Source organism: Gorilla gorilla, chromosome 18 (genome assembly GCF_029281585.2).
Source record: "Gorilla gorilla gorilla isolate KB3781 chromosome 18, NHGRI_mGorGor1-v2.1_pri, whole genome shotgun sequence".
Classification (NCBI taxonomy): domain Eukaryota; kingdom Metazoa; phylum Chordata; class Mammalia; order Primates; family Hominidae; genus Gorilla; species Gorilla gorilla.
In genome coordinates, this window is record NC_073242.2 from 32,165,152 (window position 1) to 32,190,051 (window position 24,900).

The 24,900-nt window shown below is 47.1% G+C and overlaps 2 protein-coding genes across 4 annotated transcripts in view; one reads left to right on the forward strand and one right to left on the reverse strand.

Moving 5' to 3' along the window:
- Positions 1–11,790, reverse strand: part of LOC115933350 (titin) — a 28,825-nt gene extending 17,035 nt beyond the window's left edge. The window contains exons 1-3 of the mRNA XM_055365785.1: positions 8,853–11,790; positions 8,543–8,700; positions 1,324–1,506 (exon numbers count right to left, since the gene is read on the reverse strand). Of these exons, the coding sequence (XP_055221760.1) occupies positions 1,324–1,506; positions 8,543–8,662 (303 nt within the window). The 5' untranslated portion in view covers positions 8,663–8,700; positions 8,853–11,790. The remainder of the gene's footprint in view (positions 1–1,323; positions 1,507–8,542; positions 8,701–8,852) is intronic.
- The window catches only part of LOC129527629 (group 10 secretory phospholipase A2-like), a 41,653-nt gene that overhangs the window by 6,832 nt on the left and 9,921 nt on the right, over positions 1–24,900 (forward strand). The window contains exons 1-3 of one of the 3 annotated variants that reach the window (XM_063699631.1): positions 1,500–4,811; positions 8,307–8,551; positions 20,404–20,489. The gene's annotated coding sequence lies outside the window, so the exon portion shown is untranslated. Of the gene's footprint in view, positions 1–1,499; positions 4,812–8,306; positions 8,552–20,403; positions 20,490–24,900 lie in introns of those variants that run through there. The other 2 variants (XM_055365834.2, XM_055365835.2) reach the window with 2 other exon arrangements.

Genomic DNA, 24,900 nt, shown 5'->3' on the forward strand with positions numbered 1-24,900 from the left:
GCTTGAAGCCAGGAGGTGGAGGTTGCAGTGAGCCGAGATCACACCATTATACTCCAGCCTGGGCAACAGAGGGAGACTCGTCTCGGGGGTGAGAAAAGAAAAAAAAAAAAAAAAAGCTTCCTCCAATTTATACTGAAAATTCTCTGTTCAGGACTAAGTGGCATAGAGAATGTTAAATGTGCCTAGATATCTTCATAACTCATATATTTTCTGTTTTCTACATATCTTGAAAGGCAGTGCCAAATGACGTGTAATTATCCAGGTGGTAAAACTGAAACATACTTCCTCTTCCCTTGAATATAAAAAAGCATTGTGGTATTAGTACTTTTATCTTGGATCATTGTTCAGAAGGAGGTTCAGCCCCCAGACAACCACATCTTTACTGTCATGAATGGCAAGACAAAACGTAGAGCTCAACTTACCCAAAGGAAAAAAGGCTCAAAAGACAAATTATGGCACAACTTAGCAGCCAAATTCTTACCAAGTACAGACTTTTGACATACTGATCTCTCTCCAGTTGCAAATGGGAACATGCACTTTGAATGATGTCATTCAAAATTACCCTGCCCAGACACACTTTTCATTGATTCTCTTGGAGGGCAGTTCTAAGAGATTCTCTGGGGCTTTCTCTGCATCATGAGACGCAGTGCAGTTCTGCCCTTCACCTTCCGGCAGTTTGTCACCTCGTCCCTATGACCTCAGAGGAACTTTGTCTCAGGCCAATTGTTTGTTCCTTGGGCTCTTTCATTTCCCCTAAAAATCATTTGCTGCCCCTCTAAATGGCCTACATCTCCATCTATCTCCCTCTCCCCTCAGAAGAGGGTGCTCTTTAAGCATCAACCATCCGGCCCTTCTAGCAGTCTCATTTTTCAGCTGGTTCCCATGTTTATGCCTGTTCTATGTTTTTCTTTTCCTGTTAAGCTGTCTGTTGTCAGCTCATTTCTGCAGTGAATCTTCAGAGAGGAGATTGGAAGCTTTCCTTCCACCCATACGATAGAACTATAAAGCAGAAGAGTTTAGAAAGAATTTCCTATTTAAGTGACGAAACCTCATACTCCATTTGTGATAAATAGCACAAAGGTTAAAAAAACTTAGTTTTGACCAAAAGCTCTGTTGACATTCTATTAAACAAACACCGACCTATTTAATTTTCATAATGTAAATGGCAGACATTTTCATAATTCTTATGCTAATAAATCATTTCCCTGATTTTTTGGGTAAAACCACATATTGATAATGAAGTCCAGAAACGTGAATTGTTTTATATAATTTATTCTTATTTGTGATTACAAGTATACCTCTACAGAAAGTTAGTATACTCACCCAAAGGTAACTTGTGCAGAAGAGAATGGCAAATGTGTAACGTCTCAGAAACCCAATAATGATAATTATCAAATTATCCAATTTTTGTGGAGATGGGGTTTTGCCATGTTGGCCAGGCTGGTCTCGAACTCCTCCACCAAAGTCAGTCTCACGATGACGATAGACAGCCAGAGTATTGATAACCTGGAATAATAACAGTTGAAATAATGAAAAGGTCAATGACACTGACAATATTTCACTCAGAAAGAATCATCCTTAGAAACCGTCAACCTCCTCCAAAAGATAACCACATCCCTCAGATATCACCGTGGGATTCCACTGCTACAAAAAAGAACAGAAGTTAGAAGTCTCATGTTTTTCAGATGGCTGGTAGTGTTTTTAGGCATTGCAAATGTGGGGTGTTGTCTTTCTTGGTATAAAGCAGGGATATCCAATCTTTTGACTTCCCTGCCTATATTAAAAGAAGCAAAGTTGTCTTGAGCCACACATAACATACACTAACACTAACAACAGCTGATGATCTAAAAAAAAACTTTTTTTTTTTTTTTTTGGAGACAGAGTTCCGCTCCACTCAGTCGCCCAGGCTGGAGTGCAGTGGTGCAATCTCGGCTCACTGCAACCTCCAGCTCCTGGGCTCAAGCCATTCTCCTCCCTCAGCCTCCCGAGTAGCTGAGATTACAGGTCTCTGCCACCATGCCCAACTAATTTTTGTATTTTTAGTAGAGATGAGGTTTCACCATGTTGGCCAGTCTGGCCTTGAACTCCTGACAGGCGATCTGCCTGCCTCGGCCTCCCAAAGTGCTGGGATTACAGGTGTGAGCCACCGTGCCCAGCCATTTTTTTTTGTTTTTGTTTTTGTTTGGTGTTTTGTTTTTGAGATGGGGTCTCACTCTGTCACCCAGGCTGCAGTGCAGTGGCGTGCTCTCGGCTCACTGCAACCTCTGCCTCTCAGGTTCAAGTGATTCTCCTGCCTCAGCCTCCTGAGTAGCTGGGAGTACAGGTGCCTGACAATGCACTCAGCAATTTTTGTATTTTTTGTGGAGATGGGGTTTTGCCATGTTGGCCAGGGTGGTCTCGAACTCCTGACCTCAGGTAATCTGCCCGCCTCAGCCTCCCAAAGTGCTGGGATTACAGGCATGAGCCACTGTACCTGGCCAAAATCTCCTAATGTTTTAAGAAAGTTTACAAATTTGTGTTGAACTGCATTCAAAACTGTCCTGGGCCACATGCAGCCCGTCACTCATGGGTAAGACCAGCTAAGTATAAAGAATTTTCTTTTCTTTTTGTTTGGAGACAAAGTCTTGCTCTGTCACCCAGGCTAGATTGCAGTGACATGATCTCAGCTCACTGCAACCTCCGCCTCCCGGGTTCAAGCGATTCTCCTGCCTCAGCTACTGAGTAACTGGGATTACAGGCACCTGCCACCGCACTCGGCTAATTTTTGTATTTTTAGTAGAAACAGGGTTTCACCATCTTGGCCAGGCTGGTCTCCAACTCCTGACCTCATGATCCACCTGCCTCGGCCTCCCAAAGTGCTGGGAATACAGGTGTGAGCCACTGCACCTGGCCAGTAGTTATCTTTGCTTTAAAGTTATTTACTTGTTTTTTAAATTGATGTATAACATTGGATGCATTTATTATATATCACATGGTAAAAGAATCCCTGTAAATAATACTTCTCTCTTGGATTATATGAATCTTTGTCATTTAAAGCTCAGCATAAGTAAAAAAAAAAAAAATACAATGAAGAGATTACTTCATTCACAAATAAGTATCAAATTTTAGTGCTTAAAAATTAACGACGTGGGCCGGGCGTGGTGGCTCACGCCTGCAATCCCAGCACTTTGGGAAGCCAAGGTGGGTGGACCACGAGATCAGGAGATTGAGACCATCCTAGCTAACACGGTGAAACCCATCTCTACTAAAATTACAAAAAATTAGCAGGGCATGGTGGCATGCGCCTATAGTTCCAGCTACTTGGGAGGCTGAGGCAGAAGAATCACTTGAACCCGGGAGGCAGATGTTGCAGTGAGCCGAGATCGCACCACTGCACTTCAGCCTGGGTGACAGAGCGAGACTCTGTCTCAAAAAAAAAAAAAAAAAAAAAAAAAAAAAAAAAAAAAAAAAATTACCAAGGTGGAGATCATGAAAATGGCATGAATAGTGTGAGATTTCTGTAAGATTGTTGATATTAATTCCATTAGACTCTTATGTGAGTGAAGACGAAGACTTGCCCTGAGTAAGTTCAGACAGCTTGTGATAACATTTCTACATCGATTCCTCAGGATTTAACTATATATTCTTGAAAACATCTCAATTTTCAATGTTTTTTTCAAGATGGTGAATTAAACAGAGATAGCCCTTCAACAGGTTGAACTCAGCATATGCTGAGTCTGAAATGGAAATGATGGAGTTAGAGAACCATACAACAATGGTAATGATTTCAGAAACATGGTGTTGAGCAGAACAAAGCAGACACAAAAGAGTACCTATGGCATGGCATGCATCTGTATACGCGAAATTCCAGAATAAGCAAGCTAACCTATGATAAGAAAGAGACTGGCCGGGAAGAGTGAGAGTTCACTTTCTGGGGTGACATAATAGTGTAGATCTTGGCTGCGCACGGTGGTTCATGCCTGTAATCCCAACGCTTTGGGAGGCCGAGGCGGGCCGATCACCTGAGGTCGGGAGTTCAAAACCAGCCTGACCAACATGGAGAAACCCTATCTCTACTAAAAATACAAAATTAGCTGGGAGTGGTGGCACATGTCTGTAATCCCAGCCACTCGGGAGGCTGAGGCAGGAGAATCGCTCGAACCTGGGAAGCAGAGGTTGCGGTGAGCTGATATTGCCCCATTGCACTCCAGCCTGGGCAACAAGGGAGAAACTGTCTCAAAAAAATAAATAAATAAATAAAATAATGTAGATCTTGAAAGGGGGTTGGTTTATGCTGGTGTATGTACTTTCCAAAGTTAGTAAACTTACACTTAAGGTTATATATTTTGGCCAGGCGCGGTGGTTCACGCCTGTAATCCCAGCACTGGGAGGCCGAGGCAGGCAGATCACGAGGTCAAGAGATGGAGACCATCCTGGCAAACATAGTGAAACCCCGTCTCTACTAAAAATACAAAAATTAGCCAGGCGTGGTGGTCTACTAAAAATACAAAAATTAGCCAGGCGTTGTAATCTGAGCTACTCAGGAGGCTGAAGCAGGACAATTGCTTGAACCCCGGAAGCGGAGGTTGCAGTGAGCCGAGATCTTGCCACTGCACTGCAGCCTGGGCGACAGAGTGAGACTCTGTCTAAAAAAAAAAAAAAAAAAGTCATCAAACCAGATGACACAAATCAAATGACATTTCACTTTGTTTTGGTCCATTTTGTTTGTTAGAGACAAGAGTGCAGCGGGGCCATCTCGGCTCACTGCAACGTCCAGCTCCTGGGCCCAAGCGATCCTCCCACCTCAGCCTCTCCAGTAACTGGGATAACAGGTACGCACCACCAGGCCCGACTAATCTTTTTTGGAATTTTTTGTAGAGATGGGGTTTCGCTATGATGCCCTGGCTACTCTTCAACTCCTGGACTCGAGTGATCTGCCCACCTCGGCCCCCTAAAGTGCTGGGATTACAGGCCTGAGCTGTGTAATTTCATGCCGCGTGACACAGCCCAGTAAAAAGGAAGAAACCCCGCAGTTCCAGCGTCTACTCACAGGGGTGGGCTGATGGCTGATAAATCCCAGCAGGAGCCAAAAGAGGAGCCACCACCGCACCCGCATGTCCTGGTCCTTTCAGGGCGCCCTGAGGCGGCCAGGACAGAGGTGGAGGTGGCTTAGGGCAGGGGGGAGGGAAGGGGACGGGACCGGGCCGGGATCTGAGTTGGGGAGGGGGAGGGGAGGGGGAGGGGGAGGGGAGGGGAAGGGGAGGGGAAGGGGGGAAGTAAGGGAAGGGAAAGGAGAAGGGGGCTGTTGGGCACCTGGAGGAGGTGGAGGAGGAGGAGGAGAAGAAGAAAGGGGTCTGGGAAAGGATCCGGTTCAAATTAAGTTCTCAAGCGCTGGTGGAAGGTTTAGCTACAGGTCACGGAGAAGATCAGGGAAGCAACAGGACACGCGGGGCAAGGGAGCGTGAGGCTTAGGAGCAATTAGAGGGAGACAAAGGTTCTGCTATCCACCAAACCTTCTTCGGTCTGGGCCCTCCCTTAGCAACCCTGGGGCTTTATACTCCCTCTCCACCAATCCCTGATGACCCTGGTGGTGCCTCACAATGGACAATGCCAAGTAGCTCCCGCATCATTCCAATGACCCCTCCCCCATCTCAGTCTCCCACTCTCCTCCCAAGGACAGGTCCTCTCTGGAACCTTCACAAACCTGATTTCTGGTCCTCCCCAACCAGCTCCCTGTCCCTGCTTCTGGGCGCTCCTTCCTTCCTGAGATCCCAGGGTTCCTCAAGGTCACTTTTGGCGACAAAACATAAAAAATAAATGATGGCAGGATGGCAGGAAGAACCTCATACCCAAGCAGAGTGCCAGGTTTTACAGCCTCTGCTCAGCCATTCATATCCTAAGCAACAAAACATCAGCAGGATGCGGAAGGTCCCGATAGTAAACCATCTCCATCACATCCATGTAGCCATCCGTCCATCAACCTGTATCTCAGGAACAAATGTAGATACATTCATTTCAAGCATGCATGGTACATTTACAAAAATTAACCTGACTTATTTTGTTCCAGCAAATCTCAATATATTTGAGAGCAATCAAATCACACAGCATGTTTCTGATCATATAACTGTGCTAGAAGTCAATGATTAAAAGCTAATTCAAAATTATTATTTGCTTGGAAATTCAAAGTGCCCTTATAAGACATAAACATAAGAAAGAATCCAAAATGAAACAAGATTGCCTTTCAACTCAATGATAAGATCATAACATGGCAATAAAATGTCTCCCTCTGGCCTGGGAATTCCTCTTTGTGGCACAAGGTTGTGTGATCTCAAATCACCCCTAACCCACCTAGACATTTTAACATCCGAAACCGAGTGATGAGGTCCTTATCTATATCATCTTACTGCCTGTGTGTGTGGACTTTAAATTCTGAACCCAAATGAGGGGGAGAAAACCAAGTTGACTTTCATGATTGACCTCTCAGGGATGTCCAAGGAATCTGTGCATTTCAAGAAACAAAGTTCATCAGCTTCTCTCCTAAGGTATTTGCCCACAATACCCAGAGGGCTTGGCAGCATCATGTGTGATGGGTGGGGAGCTCCAAGCAGGTGGGCAGGACCCAGGGGTGTGGTGACCAGGACAGACCCCCACTGTCCATCACCTTTCCTGGCCCTGTCCTCAGCTAAACTTCCCACAGGCCTTCTGCCCGATCACACAGAGTGTGCCCAAACTCTCTCAGGCCTCTGGCAGCTGAAAACCACTGCTTTAAATCCCTTTACCATTTACTATGACATACGGTTATTGTAAACAGGAAATATTCTATTGATGCTACAAATGGAAAGCCAATGCCTTTACCATAAATAGAAAAACAACCCTAAGAAACAAGCAAAACAAAAACAAAACAGGGGCTGGGTGTGGTGGCTCACGCCTGTAATCCCAGCACTTTGGGAGGCCGAGGTGGGCAGATCACAAGGTCAGGAGTTCCAGACCAGCCTGGCCAATATGGTGAAACCCGGTCTCTAATAAAATACAAAAATTAGCCGGGTGTGGTGGTGGGCGCCTGTAGTCCCACCTACTTGGGAGGCTGAGGCAGGAGAATAGTTTGAACCCGGGAGGCAGAGTCTGCAGTGAGCCGAGATTGCACCACTGCACTCCAGCCTAGGCGACAGAGCGAGACTCTGTCTCAAAAACAGCAACAACTACAAACAAACAAAAAACAGGGTTAACAAAAGTATGGAATTCAATTCTTTTTACATGCTGCAGCCATGTTCCAGCCCTAGATTTGGCTGGGCATGGTGGCTCACGCCTGTAATCCCAGCACTTTGGGAGGCTGAGGCAGGCGGATCACGAGGTTAGGAGTTGACACGAGCCTGGCTAATATGGTGAAACCCCATCTCTACTAAGAATACAAAAATTAGCTGGGCATGGTGGCGCACACCTGTAGTCCCAGCTACTCAGAGGCTGAGGCAGAGGAATTGCTTGAACCCGGGAGACGGAGGTTGCAGTGAGCCAAGATTGTGCCATTGCACTCCAGCCTGGGGGACAGAGTGAAACTCTGTCTCAAAAAAAAAAAAAAAAAAAAAAATATATATATATATATATGTGTGTGTGTGTGTGTGTGTGTGTGTCTGTGTGTGTGTGTGTGTGTGTATCTATATAAATCTCAAAAATAAAAGATCATTTTTGAGATTATCATTTTAAAAGACAAGATAATGTTCAACTTAATGACTAATTTAATTATTACTATTGGACTTTTTGTAGACTGCACAGAGCATTCAAAACAAATGAAGGAGAATAAAAAATATGTATTACATGTTGTAAAATAAATATGATGTGGTTAATTCTTTTATTCAAAATTATAGAACATATATATGTACTGTAGAATGTATTTCTTATTATGAGTCATGTTAAAAAGTAGTTTAGAAGCTGTTGATTTGAATTTCCTTTTCAAATTTTGCAGGATAATTTTTTTTTTTTTGACAGAGTCTCGCTCTGTCGCACAGTCTGGAGTGCAATGGCGTGATCTCGGCCCACTAAAACCTCCACCTCCTGAATCTCAGCAATTCTCCTGTCTCAGCCTCCTGAGTAGCTGGGACTACAGGCTCACACCACCATGCCCGGCTAATTTTTGTATTTTTAGTAGGGACGAGGTTTTGCCATATTGGTCAGGCTGGTCTCGAAGTCCTGGCCTCTGGTGATCCACCAGCCTCAGCCTCCCAAAATGCTGGGATTACAGGCATGAGTCACCATGCCCAGCCTAAACTTGGCAAGATAATAAATAACCTTTTTAAGTGTCGTTGGGCACCTGTCTGGTTGTTTTTCTTTAGGTTACCATGCCAGCAATGATTCCTTTTGAGTTTCTGACAGAAGATAGTGGTTTTCATCCAAATAAGTCAACTACCCTACCCCATCCCTAAGCCACTTGTATGGAAAGAAAAAGAGGAAGAAGCCAGTACTGTGACTGTGTAAGCTTCCCCCAGCATCACCCGCTATGAGATGTGTGGCAGCTGAGACCCGGGAACTGCTCAAGGGCACCAGGCCCCATCTGTCTGCACTCACTCACCTTCCTCAGGTACTCGCATGGGCGTGTCACTGACTTTACGTGCTGCTGCAGCTCCTTGGTGAGCTGGCCCTGGTCATGGGACAGGAACTGTGGGGTCAGGACAATAGAGAGCTTCACCATTTGCAGAATGAGAACAGGGGCTCATGATGAGTGCCAACCTATTAGACAATTAAAAAAAAAAGTGTTGAATGAGTGGAAAAACAAGGTGATGTTTGAGTCTATAGTGGTCAAGGGCTTCAGAAAAGGACAGAACCAAGTTCAAATTCCTGTACTTTGAATTTCTACTTCATGCCATGCAAAATTACTTTACCCCTTTTAACCTCAGTTTTCTTCTGTGTGAAACAGGAACAATAGTTTCATTCGTCATTCAGTTTCTCTCAAGGTTTCACGAGATCATACCTATAAAACATCCAAGTCATTTAAATGTATCATCATTTCGGTCATAATTAGTGGGATCCATTTCACTATTATTGGATATACAGTTCTGTGCCTGAAACCTACAAAAAAAGAAAATGTTAAGTCTAAAAAGCATTAGTGATTTCTCATTTTTATATTACTAATTATAACCCTATTTAATCACACAAGGCCTTGTCCGTGGCAGGTGCTCAATAAACACTTGTCGAATCAATGCATGTTTAGATTCTATTCTGTTTAGATTCTACACTGTTTAGATTCCATTCTGCCTCCACCACTTATCAGCTGTGTGATCTGGGTAAGATAATTCACCTCTTTATGTCTGCACTTCCTTCTCCATAAACTATATATAACAAGAATCCCTAGCTCATTCGGTTGTTGTGAGGGGTGAATGATTTGGCACACAGGAGGGGCTGTTAAACATTAGCTGTGATGATCTCCTTCCAAATCTTCATTTTCAGAGCCACAGATGAGGCCATAGTGCAACCAGGTGACCTTACAGTGTAAGGACACGTGATCGCCAGCTATGCTCTATCTCCACCATAGGTCCAAGACTGGGTAGTTCCGGCCTGGAGGCTTCTGCTGCATCTGCCTTCTCAGTGTTCACCTAAGGACTTTTGTATTTTCCTCCTCACATCCCCACAGCTGGGGTTCAGGCTGCCGAACACAGCTGGGTGATGCCAGGGCAGTGGCCACCTGTGCCAGCCCTTTGAGGTAGCTGGAGGATCATTGTTCCTTCCTTCTCAGGCTCTGGGCAGATGCCAGGGCTGGGGTGACCCATGCCCTCAAGTTTCTTGCTTTGGAGGGCCACATTTTCCCTTGGCAAAGAGGGTAAAGGTCACAGGATGCCAGAGAGCTGTGACTTCTCTGTGCCCTGGGCCCAAACTATGAAGACCTGACACACTATGCTAAAAGTCCAAGGCTGGGGGCTCCCCAGCGCTTCTTGCCTCACCGCTTCTGCTGAGGGAGGAATGAATACTATGTCCTCCCAGAGCTTTGGGAGCTTGTAGCAAGCAGCCTCCCCAGCGCAAAATCTCTTGGAAACCTCTAACTGTGTCTGAAACATTAGTGCAAATGTTGCATCCTATTTCCCATATGTCCGCATGTTTTAGGAAAAAACCCTCAATTTCCTAAATATGCAAGAAAAATTGGTATTGTAGGACAATGTGACTTTTTAAAAAATGTTATTTAAAAATCTTCCCCACCTCCTTTTCTGCCCTCCAAGACTGCCAAATACTTGTTGAACAAATATTATTAAATGCCTACTATGTGCCAGCCATGATTCATGGTCTTGGGGACACAGCAGAGAACGAACTGACAGGATTCCTCTCTTATGTAACTCACATTCTTATATGATAATGATAAGGGTTAACATTAATTAAGCTGTCACTACGTGTTAGTCACGGTGCAGTCATTCCCACACATTATTACACTTAAACCTGCTAGCAAGCTTGCAAGGTATTTAGTTGTTTTTCCTTTAAAAACTGAGTCTCAGAATGATGAAGCACTTTGTCCAATGTCACACAGCTAGTAAGTGTGGAGACCTTGCATCCAATCCATGCCCGTCTCATTCTAAACGCCACGTTATGTGTTCTCCAGCCCATGGAGAATAATTTTAACACAGTCAATGAAATTTCTACACAACAATGTTCTTGTCTCAAGTCCAAGAATGCCTCCTACACCTCCCATAATACTGGCTTTCTGGTGAGTAAAGATGCCATTCTCATGTGTAATCAGGTGGCAAATGGAGATATGACCAAAGTAACCATTTGCCTACACTCATAACCCTGTACACACTCTTCCCGTGTCGATTCAATTCAAGTACCCCTTTTGATCACTTAGCAAATCTGACCTTCAAAAGGGTTAAGGTTTTTATATCCATGTAAGTTTCTGTATTGCTTTGGAAGTCTCTGGTTAAATGAATACCCTTTTTAATAGTGACCTGTGATTCTGTTTTGATCAAGTGTTTTCAAACTTGACGTCTTTGATGGGTTTCTCCAGTGTCAAAATCCTAAATCAGGTCTTTTTGGCTTAAAATTAACTTTGGGATTTTTCAGCTGCGTCCCTTCGGGAGTCTAAAGAACGTATCTCTCATCTTGTAGAGGTATTAAGTGATTCGATTTATTTGGTAGATTAAATGGGCAGGCATTGTCAAATGTGGCGATACTGCATGGGAGGGCACTGTCAAGTGAGGTGACATTAGATCTCATCTCAGTTATATTTATGGGTATGTTGTTGATATACATGTTCCAAAAATTACATACATTTATACAAATTTAATATGTTATGATTTGTAATTTTGATTGTTATGCTAAATATTTGCTAAAGTTTAGCTTTAGCAATATTATGCTAAATATATGCTAAAGTTATATTTGTATAAACATGTTATGAATGGCTGGGCACCATCACTCATGCCTATAATCCCAGCACTTTGGGAGACCAAGGCAGGTGGATCACCTGAGGTCAGGAGTTCAAGACCAGCCTGACCAATAGGGTGAAAATTACATGAAAATACTGTCTCCATGAAAAATACAAAAATTAGCCAGGCTTGGTAGCACAGGCCTGTCATCTCAGCAACTCGGGAGGCTGAGATAGGAGAATTGCTTGAACCCAGGAGGCGGAGGTTGCAGTGAGCCGAGATCGCACCACTGCACTCCAGCCTGGGCGACAGAGCTGGAATCTATCTAAAAAAAAAAAAAAGTTATTAATTATTTCTGAAGATTATATGAAATTTATAAAACACTGGTGGTCCTGATGTAATGCTGTCAGTCATGATTCTGATCACTGTCTTAAAATGCTGCACATAAGATATGTAATTGGCTGGGCACAGTCGCTCACACCTGTAATCCCAGCACTCTGGGAGGCCGAGGCGGGTGGATCACGAGGTCAGGAAATCGAGACCATCCTGGCTAACACGGTGAAACCTCGTCTGTACTAAAAATACAAAAAAAAAAAAAAAAATTAGCCAGGCATGGTGGCGGGTACCTGTAGTCCCAGCTACTTGGGAGGCTGAGAGGCTGAGGCAGGAGAATGGCGTGACCCTAGGAGGTGGAGCATGCAGTGAGCGGGGATCACGTCACTGCACTCCAGCCTGGGTGACACAGTGAGACTCCGTCTCAAAAAAAAAAAAAAAAAAAGATAAGTAATTAAATTTCCTTGTGAACTGGGAAGTTTCATCAGACTTTTATCATAACTATTGTTTTCATCATCCACAGTTAGTTTTGAATTCTTCTCTAAAAATATTTGTAATTGGCAGTAGTCCAAATTTTCTTTTGTTTTCTTTCCTGTTTTTGAGACACAGTCTGGCTCTGTCGCCTAAGCTGGAGTACAGTGGTGCCATCTTGGCTCTCTGCAACCTCCGCCTCCTGGGTTCAAGCGATTCTGCTGCCTCAGCCTCCCAAGTAGCTGGGACTACAGTCGCCCGCCACCACGCCCAGCTAACTGGTGGTGGTACAGACGGGGTTTTACCATATTGGCCCGGCTGGTCTCCAACTCCTGACCTCGTGATCCGCCCTCCTCAGCCTCCCAAAGCGCTGGGATTACAGCCCTGAGCCACCGCGCCCAGCCCCCACATTTGCTTTGCATGGAGAAAACTCTAACAAATCCTCTTGAACACGGTTTTCTGATAACCCAGATCAATGAACTACCCAGGCTTCACCACTATAGGCATGTGAGAAACTCGCACTTATACTCCCTCAATACATTAAAACTAAATATTTTTTTAAAAATCAATGGGCCAGGCGCAGTGGCTCACGCCTGTAATCTCAGCACTTTGGGAGGCCAAGGCGGGCGGATCACTTGCGGTTAGGAGTTCCAGACCAGCCTGGCCAGCCCATCTTACTAAAAATACAAAAATTAGCCAGGCATGGTGGTGCATGTCTGTAATCCCAGCTACTCCGGAGGCTGAGGCATGAGAATCGCTTGAACCTGGGAGGCAGAGGTTGCAGTGAACCAAAATTGTGCCACTGCACTCCAGCCTGGGCGACAGACTGAGACTCTGTCTCAGAAATAAAAAAAATAAAATCCAATGAACTAAAAACCAATTTCTAGTGGCTTCTCATAAGGAAACAATGGTTCAAAAAACTGCTAAGCGAGATCAAGCAAAACAAAAAAATCTATTAAGATAATGTTTTTATAACTCGTATTTAAAACATTGTTGATTGTTGATTCTTGATTCATTCTTTTTTTTTTTTTTGAGACGGAGTCTCACTCTGTCACCCAGGCTGGAGTGCAGTGGCGGGATTTCTGCTCAGTGCAACCTCCGCCTCCTGAGTTCAAGCCATTCTCCTGCCTCAGCCCCTCGAGTAGCTGGGATTACCGGCACCCGCCACCACGCCCAGCTAGTTTTTGTATTTGTAGTGGAGACCGGGTTTCACCATGTTGGCCAGGCTGGTCTCCAACTCCTGATTTCAGGTGATCACCCCCCCGCCTGGGCCTCCCAAAGCGCTGGGATTGCAGGCATGAGCCGCCACGCCGGGCCCTTGTTTTGTTTTCTAGATTGAAGAAAATTTTTTCTCAGAAGTTATCTAGAATTTACACCGATTTGGTAAAGCACACTTTTGTGAACAAAGGTGGGTGGAAGCGTTTGTTTTTCCTTCCTACTTGATCCTTCCAAAGTTTGGAAACTATTCATAAATATTCTTATTTTCATGTACACATGTTCTCTTTATAAGCAGACTACAATCAGAAAGATTGGTTATATTATCAAGGCTTTGACTGAAACATCCTATTTAAGAATACGCAGAAAATGCCTGGCTTCGAGTTTGCAGCCTTACCTTCCAGTCAGGGGGAAACTGTCACTCCCTGCAGGCCTGAGAACCTGAGAGCTTTTCCCGGAGCAACTTGGCAGGGAGGGTCCCGGCAGCTGCTCCGTGGGCAGGAACCATGGGGCGCAGCCCCGGGCGACCCTCGGGCCGGCGGGGACCTTCCGCTTCCTGGCGTCTTTCTCCATCGCCCCGCCGGCTGCTGGGGAAGCGGCGGGTGCCCAGTGCCTGGAGGTCGCTCCCTCGCCACCTCTGGCTGCGGGAACGGAGAGGCCGCGGCGGCCGGAGCAGGGTGGGCGGCCTGAGGCGAGAGCCCAGCCGGCCTCCGTGGGGAATATGGCGACCTGCGGCGAGCTGAGCGTCAACTGCTGCGCCGCCGACTTCTCGGAGCAGCGAAGGCGACTGGCGAGAAGAGGCCGCCAAGTGGAACCCGGGCCCTGCGGCCCTGGGATGGGGCAGCAGCCACTGCAGCCAGGAAGCCCTGGGCGGGGCGCTGGACGCCAACGAGCGCCACGGCAACCTCCATGCGGCGCCCTCACCAGCCTACAGGCGGCACCGCAGCAGCCTCCAGGCAGCGCCCACAACAGCCTACAGGGGGCGCCGCTCGCACTGCACCTGCCTCCGCCGCCCCGGGGTGTGAACTGCGCTGTCTGTTGGCCTGGCTACCGCTGACCCGGGCAGCCCAGGCCCGCAGCAGCCGGACGAGGAGCCCAGGGCCACTGCCCGGGGTGACGAGAAGGAGCAGGACGGTGCCCCAGAAAAATGCAAGAGCTCAGAGCTAGGGCCCCCGTGCCAGGAAAGGCTAGGAGCAGAAGATGGAGAGATGGAGATGGAGAAGCGGCAGGTGGGAAGGAGCGGCGCTCCACAGGTGGGGTCAGCATGCGCTGGCGGGGCTTAGAGTATGAAGAGGAAGAAGCAGGGCAGAAAGAGCGGAAACGAGAAGGTGCAATGACACAACAGAGCACAATGCAGAATCCAGCCCTAGGACTCCAATAAAGGCTGGGTTTAATTGCAACTCACACCCCCCACCCCTAATCAGAGAGGATCAGGGGAGAGAGAGGACCCAAGGAACACTGGAACCTGAAGGGCGGGAATCTGAGGCCAAGACTGATTGTTGGAAATTGTGGGCATCAGGAAAGGAGAAAGTGAGGCAGAATGGGTGGACGGAGGGTGGTGGGGGTGGGGGGGGCAGTGAACTGGGTTAGGAAGGATTAGAAATCAGAACCTTAGGAAGGATCCAGAAAGGAACTGTCCTTAAAAAGGTGCATGTTGCGGCTGGGTACTGTGGCTCACGCCTGTAATCCCAGCACTTTGGGAGGCCGAGGCGGGCAGATCACCTGAGGTCAGGAGTTCGAGACCAGCCTGGCCAATATGGCGAAACCCCATCTCTACTAAAAATACAAAAATTAGCCGGGGGTGGTGGTCTGCACCTGTAATCCAGGCTACTTGGGAGGCTGAAGCAGGGAGAATTGCTTGAACCTGGGAGGTGGGAGTTACAGTGAGCTGAGATCGTGCCACTCCACTGCAGCCTGGGCAACAAGAGTGAGACTCCGTCTCAAAAAAGAAAAAAAAGAAAAAGAAAAAGAAAAAAGAAGGTGTATGCTGGGGATGAAGGAATGGGTTCTAAGACTCAGGGAGTGAGGGAAGGGGAGGGACAGGGGTTGGGGGTGCAGTGGGGTGCTAATGCAGGACCCAAACAGAAGAAGACTGTAGGAAAACAGGGCCCTTCTCCTCCAACTCCAGCTGCTCCTCTGAGTCCCAGGCCACCTGCTCCTGTGTCTGCCGACCTACTGACTTGTCTCTGAATCCTGTTGGAATGCCATTCCTCCTGATCTCTGCCCTGCCTCAGACCTTTCACTAACACCACCACCCCCACTGCCCAGGTCCCACCACCCCCACTGGCCCCGACCATAGCCTGCCCCTATCCCAGAAGCCCCTGCTTCCAGCCACATGCCCTAGGTGACCTAAAGGGGACCTGGACTTGCAGGGGAAGAGGGTGCTCTTCTGGTTCCTTCTGCTTAGGTATCCCAGTCACGCAATCATGAGTGTGAGTAAATGTTGGATATGACACAGATTCTATTTCTCAAGCTGTTTCACACTGTGGTTTACCTAAGAGTGTTTTTGTGGGGGTCATCGATGGGGATTTCGTTCTCCCTGCAGACCAAGGACCTCAGCGCAGATTTCTTGAGCAGCCTAGAGAGGCTCTGGCCTCACCTGTCCACATCAAGTTCTGGGTCCTGCCTGCCCTGCTTGGCCCAAACACAGCAAGGGTGACAGGTGGGAAACGGGAAAATGGTGACTTTATAATATTGGAAAGGAAGGATTTCATGGCCCAGTGGAACACAACAAAGAACCCAAAAAAAAATCCATGCATTTACAGCCAGCTCATTTTGCACGGAGGCACCAAAAACATACCGTGGGGAAACAGATGGTGTCTTCAATAAGCGGTGCTGGGAAAATAAGATTTATCTATGTGTGAAGAATAAAACTAGACCCCTGTGCTTCACTATATATAAAAATCAAATCAAAATTAATTAAAAACTTATATGTAAGAAGCGACAGTCTGGGCACAGTGGCTCACACTCTGGAGCAGCACCCTCCGAGCCCCCGGCCGTCCCCCCTCATTGCCCTGAGCCCACCCCCATCGCCCCTGCCCCCGGTGGCGGCCTCGCGTGCAAGGGGGCTCCCTTCACCTCGGTGCCTCAGTTTCCCCAGCTGTAAAATAGGGACAGGGCTAGCCAGTGGTGGAGAGGAGCCGGCTGTGGAGCCCCGCCCGCCCCCTGACCTCTAGGTAGCCCGCCGTCTGATGAGGATTGTTATTCTAAGTGCAATACTTGGCCCGCCGGCTTCCCGCTGCCCCCACCGCGCTCACGCAATAACCTGCCCAGCAGCGGTCCACGCGCCTCCCGCGGTGACCTCCTGGAGCAGCACCCCGGCTCCCTCCAGCACCTGCGCCGAGGGGCGGGCCGTCCTGGCTGCGCAGGGCGCGGGCACGAGGCTGCAAAGGCTGGGGTCCCACCGCCGTGATTAATGCACTGACGAACCGAGGCAGCAGTGCCCCCCCCATCACGGCCCCCACGCCCCACTAACCCCCACACCCCCACTCCGCGCAATAAACGACAGCATTGGCCAAAAAAAAAAAAAAAAAAAAAGGCAAAAGATCTCAATGGCTATTTTCCAACAGAAGACTTACAAGTGGCCAACAGGTATATGCAAACTTGTTTAACATCACTAATCATCACAGAAACGCACGTCAAAACCACAGTAAAATTTCATCTAACCTCAATTAAAATGGTGACTATCAAAATGTCGGAAAACAACAAATGCTGACAAGGACGCAGAGAAACAGGAGCACTCAAACACTCTTGGTGGGAATGTTTTTTGTTTGTTTGTTTGTTTTGAGACAGAGTCTCTCTCTCTGTCGCCCAGGCTGGAATAGCGCAAGGGCGCGGATCTCGGCTCACTGCAACCTCCGCCTCCCGGGTTCCAGCATTCTCCTGCCTCAGCCTCCCGAGTAGCTGGGACCACAGGCGTTTGCCACCACGCCCAGCTATTTTTTGTGTTTTTGGTAGAGATGGAGTTTTACCATTTTGGCCAGGATGTTTTTGATCTCTTGACCTCGTTATCCTCCCGCCTCAGCCTCCCAAAGAGCTGGGATTACCGGCGTAAGCCACCGCGCCCAGCCAGTGGGAATGTAAAATAGCTTATCCACTATGGAAATCTGCATGGAGGGTCCTCAGCAAGCTAAAAATAGAACCACCGTATAATTCAGCAATCACACTGCTGGGTTTATGCCCACAAGAAAGAAACTCAGTATATCAAAGACACATCTGCACTCCTATGTTTATTGCAGCACTATTCAAAACAGCCAAAATATAAAATCAACCTCAGTATCCATCAACAGATGAATGGACAAAGAAAATGTGGTACATATACACAAAAAGAAAGGATTTGTGAATATACTAAAAGCCATTGAATTGTATGCCTTAAATGGGGAAGTTGTATGCTACGTGAATTCTATTTCAATAAAGTTGTTTTTAAAAAATGTAAGGGGTCAGACACAATGGCTCATGCCTGTAATCACAGCACTTTGAGAGGCCTAGGCGGGTGGATTACGAGGTCAGGAGTTCAAGACCAGCCTGGCCAAGATAATGAAACCCCGTCTCTACTAAAAATGCAAAAATTAGCCAGCGTAGTGGCGGACGCCTGTAATTCCAGCTACTCGGGAGGCCGAGACAGAGAATTGCTTGAACCCAGGAGGCGAAGGTTTCAGTGAGCTGAGATCGTGCCACTACAATCCAGCCTGGGTGACAGAGCAAAACTCAAAAAAATAAATAAATAAAACAAGGGGCTGGGCACCATGGCTCATGCCTATAATCCCAGCAATTTGGGAAGCTGAAGTAGGTGGATCATCTGAGGTCAGGAGTTCGAGACCAGCCTGAGCAACAGGGTGAAACCCCGTCTCTACTAAAAAGACAAAAAATAAGTCAGGCGTGGTGGTGCACACCTGTAATCCCAGCTACTCGTGAGGCTGAGGCAGGAGAAGCACTTGAACCTGGGAGGCGGAGGTTGCAGTGAGCTGAGATCGCACCATTGCACTTCAGCCTGGGCAACAAGAACGATCACTTTGGGACTGTGATTTTTGAGATTTTAGATGTGAGGGATTTTGACCTTTCAGGATTTAACCTATTTTACAGTTGGGCAGACCGAGCCACAGAGAGGGGATGTGAACTGCCCAAGGTCTCACAGGTGGTGAGTGTTTGTAGCTGGAACCTGAACTAAGGAAAGAGACCACTACTACTCCGGCTGCCCTCCTCCCACCATCTTGCCTAGTTCACAAGACAGGAGGAAAGAGAGAAAGCAAAAATTTAGAAACAAAAGTAAGATAAGTAGCCAGACACCTTGGCACCACCACCTGCCACAGGAGTTAAAAATAATAATAATAATGACATCAACCCCTGACCTAAACTACTTGTGTTATCTGTAAATTCCAGACATTGTATGAAAAAGCATTGCAAAAGTTTCTGTTCTGTTAGCTGACGCATGTAGCCCCCAGTCATGTTCCCCAGGCTTGCCCGATTTATCACGACCCTTTCACGTGGACCCTTTAAAGTTGTAAGCCTTTAAAAAGGCCAAGAATTTCTTTTTCGGGGAGCTCGGCTCTTAAGACACAAATCTGCCGACGCTCCCGGCCAAATAAACCTTTTCCTTCTTTAATCCGTTGTCTGAGGAGATTTGTCTGCGGCTCATCCTGCTACAGAACCAGGGTCTACCTTGGCAAGGGATTCCACACTGAGTCTCCTCCTGAGAAGCCTGCTGTCAGGGGTTTTGAGGAAATTCATGGTCAGTAAACTGTGTCTCAGGAAATTGTTCCTCTCATGCCATTAGTACCTCCAATGCATCAGTCAGGATAAACAAGATTATGATGCAGTAACAAGCAACCTCCATTCTCTCTCTCTTTGTTTTGCGTTGTTTTGTTTTTTGGAGATAAGAATCTCACTCTGTCGCCCAGGCAGGAGGGCAGTGGCGTGCCCTTGGCTCACTACAACCTCCACCTTCTGGTTCAAGCAATTTTCCTGCCTCAGCCTCCTGCGTAGCTGAGATTACAGGCATGCCCCACCACACCTGGCTAATTTTTGTATTTTTAGTAGAGACGGGGTTTCACTGTGTTAGCCAGGCTGGTCTTGAACTCCTGGCCTGAAGTGATCCGCCAGCCTTGGGCTCCCAAAGTGCTGGAATTACAGGCATGAGTCATTCTGCCTGGTGCTCCCCCCATTCTCCATAGAGAAATCGACACGACACATCCACAGCAGCCCTGGATTAGTCTGCATTGGAAACATCCAGAGTCCTGTGGCGTAAAGAAAAGAGACATGCCCGGCCACTTACTGACTCTGAAAGTTTCTGCTAAAAGATGACACAGGTTCAGGCCAGGCGCAGTGGCTCACGCCTGTAATCCCAGCACTTTGGGAGGCCGAGGTGGGCAGATCACGAGGTCAGGAGATCGAGATCATCCTGGCTAACACAGTGAAACCCCGTCTGCACTAAAAATACAAAAAATTAGCCAGGCCTGGTGGCAGGTGCCTGTAATCCCAGCTACTTGGGAGGCTGAGGCAGGAGAATGGCGTGAACCCGGGAGGTGGAGCTTGCAGTGAGCTGAGATCACGCCACTGCGCTCCAGCCTGGGTGACAGAGCGAGACTCCATCTCCGAAAAAACAAAAACAAAAATTAGCCGGGCATGGTGGCACATGCCTGCAGTCCCAGCTACTCGAGAGGCTGAGGCAAGAGAATCGCTTGAACCAGGGGGAAGGAGGTTGCAGTGAGCCGAGACTGCGCTACTGCACTTCAGCCTGGGAGACAGAGTGAGACTCCTTCTCAGAAAAACTGCTTTCTTCCAACTTACAAAAGCCGGAAGAAGAAAATGTCATTTATTTTCATGGTAGGAGATTTATGCCAAGATTGTACACCAGGTGGAGACCTGTACCAGCTCCCTCTGCTCCCATCTCCCAGAGTTCTAGGAATTTACTCTTGCACACTGGCTCTTTCATGTCTCTTCGACTTTGCCTACGGAGGTCTCTCTGCCTAGCATGCCTTCTCTCCATGTCTCACCATTATCCTCCGGCTTTATTTATTTATTTATTTATTTATTTTTATTGTTTGAGAAAGTGTCTGACTTTACCTTCCAGGCTGGAGTGCAGTGGCGTGGTCACTGTTGACTGCAGCCTCAAATTCCTGGGCTCAAGAAATCCTCCCATCTCAGCCTCCCAAGTAGGTATGCATCGCCACACCCAACTAGTTTTTTAATTTGTGTGTGTGTGTTTGGTAGAGATGGTAGAGATGTTGCCCAGGCTGGTCTCAAACTCCTGGGCCCCACTGATCCTCCCACCTAAGCCTCCCAAAGGGCAGAGATTACAGGTATGAGCCACCACACACACCCAGCCTCTCCATCTGTTTTATTTATTTATTTATGTATGTATGTATTTATTTATTTATTTATTTATTTATTTTTGAGACAGAGTCTCCCCCTATGCCCCACACTGGTGTGCAGTGGTGCAATCTTGGGTTCACCGCAACATTTGACTCCCGGGTTCAAGTGATTCTCCTGCCTCAGCTTCCAGAGTAGCTGGGATTACAGGCATGCACCATCATGCCCAGCTAATTTTTCTGTTTTTAGTAGAGACGGGGTTTTGCCATGTTGGCCAGGCTGGTCTCAAACTCCTGACCTCAAGGGATGCACCTGCCTCAGCCTCCCAAAGTGCTGAGATTACAGGCCTGAGCCACCATGCCCTGCTACTGCACCCAGCTACTCAAGGCACATATGGAGCCAACATACTTGACCATCTGCAGGGGTCCACCAAGGGTAGGGAAGCTATGAGCACTGGCGTCGGAGGGAGCCCAGCTTATTGGCCCAACCCCGAGATAGACCCATTTCCCAGTGGGCATAGCACTCCAAGGCTTGTCACTCACAGCCTCTGCAACTCCAAGTCTTGGTATGCCTGAAACCCATACTCCACATGAGCACGCCTTCACTGAGCACCTAGTGTGGGACAGATAGGCCAGGGCTGAGCACACAAGAGGAAGGAGACCCAGACTTTGCCTTGAGGAGATCACGTTCAGGCAGGGACAGAATTACTCCAGAGTGTCGCAGGCAAAGGGACCAAAGCCTCTGATTTTCTTTTCTTTTTTTTTTTTTTTAATTTTTTTGAGATGGAGTTTCACTCTTGTTTCCCAGGCTGGAGTGCAATGGCATGATCTCGGCTCACTGCAACCTCTGCCTCCTGGGTTCAAGCGATTCTCCTGCCTCAGCCTCCTGTGTAGCTGGGATTACAGGCACCCGCCACCACACCCAGCTAATTTTTTGCATTTTTACTAGAGACAGGGTTTCACCATATTGGCCAGGCTGGTCTCAAATTCCTGACCTCAGGTGATCCACCTACCTAGGCCTCCTAAAGCGTTGGGATCACAGGTGTGAGCCACCGTGCCCAGCCGTCTCCAATAGAAGGAGGCAGAGAGAGGTTTGGCACCCAACAGAAATGAGTTTAAATCTTGGTTCCCCTGGTTCTTGGCTCAAGCTTCTCTGGTGCCCAGTGTCTTCCTATGAAAGGGAATGAGAGGGATCTGGGGTTGTAACAAAATCATGTTTCTAGTGCTGGGCAAGGTGATATGCACCCGTAATATCAGCAACTCAGGAGCCTGAGGAGGGAGGATTGCTTGAGGTCAGAAATTCAAGCCCAGGCCGGGTGTAGTGGCACACAACTGTAATCCCAGCACTTTGGGAGGCCGAGGTGGGCAGATCACCTAAGGTCAGGAGTTTGAGATCAGCCTGGCCAACGTGGTGAAATCCCAGCTCTACTAAACATACAAAAAGTAGCTGGGCATAGTGGCGGGCAGCTGTAGTCCCAGCTACTCCCAACCTGGGAGGCAGAGGTTGCAGTGAGCCAAGATCGTGCCACTGCACTGCAGCCTGGGCGACAAGAGCAAAACTCCATCTCAAAAAATAAAAAAAAATAATAAATAAAATAAATGAATAAATAAAATAAAAATAAATTCAAGCTTAGCCTGGGCAACATAGGGAGACCCCATCTCAAAAAAAAAAAAAAAAAAAAAAAGGCCAGGCACGGTGGCTCACACCTGTAATCTCAGCACTTTGGGAGGCCAAGGCAGGTGGATCACTTGAGGTCAGGAGTTCAAGACGAGCCTGGCCAACATGTTAAAATCCTATCTCTACTAAAAATACAAAAACTAGCTGGGCGTGGTAGCACATGCCTATAGTCCTAGCTACTTGGGAGGCTGAGGCAGGAGAATCACTTGAACCTGGAGGCAGAGGTTGCAATGAGCTGAGATCACACCACTGCACTCCAGGCTGGGCATCAGAGTGAGACTCTATCTCCAAAAAAAAAAAAACAAAAAAGTAGTCAGGAAGAGACATCAACAAAAATTGGTGATGAATGGGGTAGCAGTGGCACTGGGGACCAAAAGGGAACAGATATTTTGCACTACAATTGTCATCTCGTTTCTTTTCTTTTTTTGAGATGGAGTCTCCCTCTGTTGCCAGGCTGGAATACAGTGGTGCGAACTCGGCTCACTGCAACCTCCGCCTCCCGGGTTCAAGCAATTCTCCTGCCTCAGCGTCCCGAATAGCTGAGACTACAGGCACATGCCACCATGCCCAGCTAATTTTTTTATTTTTAGTAGAGACAGGGTTTCACCATTTTGATTAGAATTGTCTTGATCTCTTGACCTTCTGATCTGTCCACTTTGTCCTCCCAAAGTGCTGGGATTACAGGTGTGAGCCATCACTCCTGGCCAATTGTCATCTCTTTTCACTTTTGAGCACATATGGGTACGCTGTAAAGGAAATTTTAAAATCTCGGGATCCCAGCCCCCCATCTTCTTATGCAAAAGAGAAAGTCATTGTGACACCCTTTTCCAAATGAATAGCTGTTCCTAAGATCATGTAACAGCCAAATAGATGTCTATTCAGCAAGAAAAGGCCTCAGGCATCTGGGAAGGGCTGCGCCCCATAGATCATTCATAAGTAAATTATTTGCTGGCCTCCTATAACCAAGGACATGCCAATGTTAACTTTAGGTCTACAATCTTTTTTTTTTCTTTGAGATGGAGTCTCCCTCTGTCACCGAGGCTGGAGTGTACTTGTGCAATCTGGGCTCACTGCAACCTCTGCCTCTCAGGCTCAAGCAATTCTCTTGCCTCAGCCACCCGAGTAGCTGGGATTATGGGCATGTGCCTCCACACTGGGCTAATTTTTGTATTTTTAGTACAGATGGGGTTTTGCCACGTTGGCCAGGCTGTTTTCAAACTCCTGACCACCCGCCTTGGCCTCCCGAAGTGCTGGAATTACAGGTGTGAGCCACTGCACCCAGCTGAGTAAATTTCTTGATTGCACAGAATGTATGGTGATATTGGTGGACTTAAGGACATTGAATTGTTTATCAGGAATAAAGTATTATGTGTGTTTTCTGGGGTCCTGGATAATGCTGTAGCATTCAGGGTAGATTGAGTAAAAAAAATGTAGAGGTGGTTTCCTAGTTACTTGTTTTTGCTTCTAATTTTCATTCATTTGCTATTTATTCTCTTCTGGCTTTGCTTGTGTATGCATATATATAAAACCATTATTATTATTATTATTTTTAGTTTCTAGTGGAAGGCTTTTATTTGGTTCTGTGAATAGTCATTTTGTTTCCTATGTATTTCTAGCAAGTTGTATTCATTCCATTGATCTAGAATTCCTAGGCTGCCTTCTTTGGGCCTGCAGGAATTAATGGAGCATACCAGCTTTTTATTTTTTATATTTATTTTTTGAGACAGAGTCTCACACTGTCGCCCAGGCTGGAGTGCAATGGTACGATATCAGCTCACTGCAACCTCCACCTCAGAGGTTCAAGTGATTCTCCTGCCTCAGCCTCTGGAATAGCTGGGACTACAGGCACCCACTACCACACCTGGCTAACTTTTTGTATTTTTAGTGGAGATGGGGTTTCATCATGTTGGCCAAGCTGGTCTCAAACTCCTGACCTCAGGTGATCCATCTGCCTCGGCCTCCCAAAGTGCTGGGAGTACAGGCATGAGCCACCCCGTCCAGCGAGTATACTTTCATAAATAGAATTTGAGTCATATTTCTGTCTCTGCCTAATTTCTCCAAAATTTGTAAACTATTTGTGAATATTCTTAATTCATGACAATGTGTTTGTTGGCATACAGTCCAACAGGGTCCCCAGGGCCGATCAGGGAGAGAGAGCCTAGAAACTTGACATGTTGGCACTACTGTAACTGCTCAAGGGGTTCACCTTGCCCACTGCCTAGACAGAGCCGATTCATGAAGACAGGTGAATTGTAATTGACCAACATGGTGTAATCCTGTCTCTACTAAAAAAATACAAAATTAGCTGGGCATGGTGGTGGGCATCTCTAATCCCAGCTACTTGGGAGCCTGAGGCAGGAGAACCGGTTGAACTCGGGAGGCGGAGATTGCAGTGAGCCATGATCATGCCATTGCACTTCAGCCTGGGTGACAGAAAGAAATAAAGAAAGAAAGAAAGAAGGAAGGAAGGGAGGGAGGAAGGAAGGGAAGAAAGAGAGAGAGAAAGAAAGAAAGCTGCTAACCCAAGCAGAACAAAAAATTAATCGAATACCAAAAAAATACTTTGCTAAATTTTCATGTT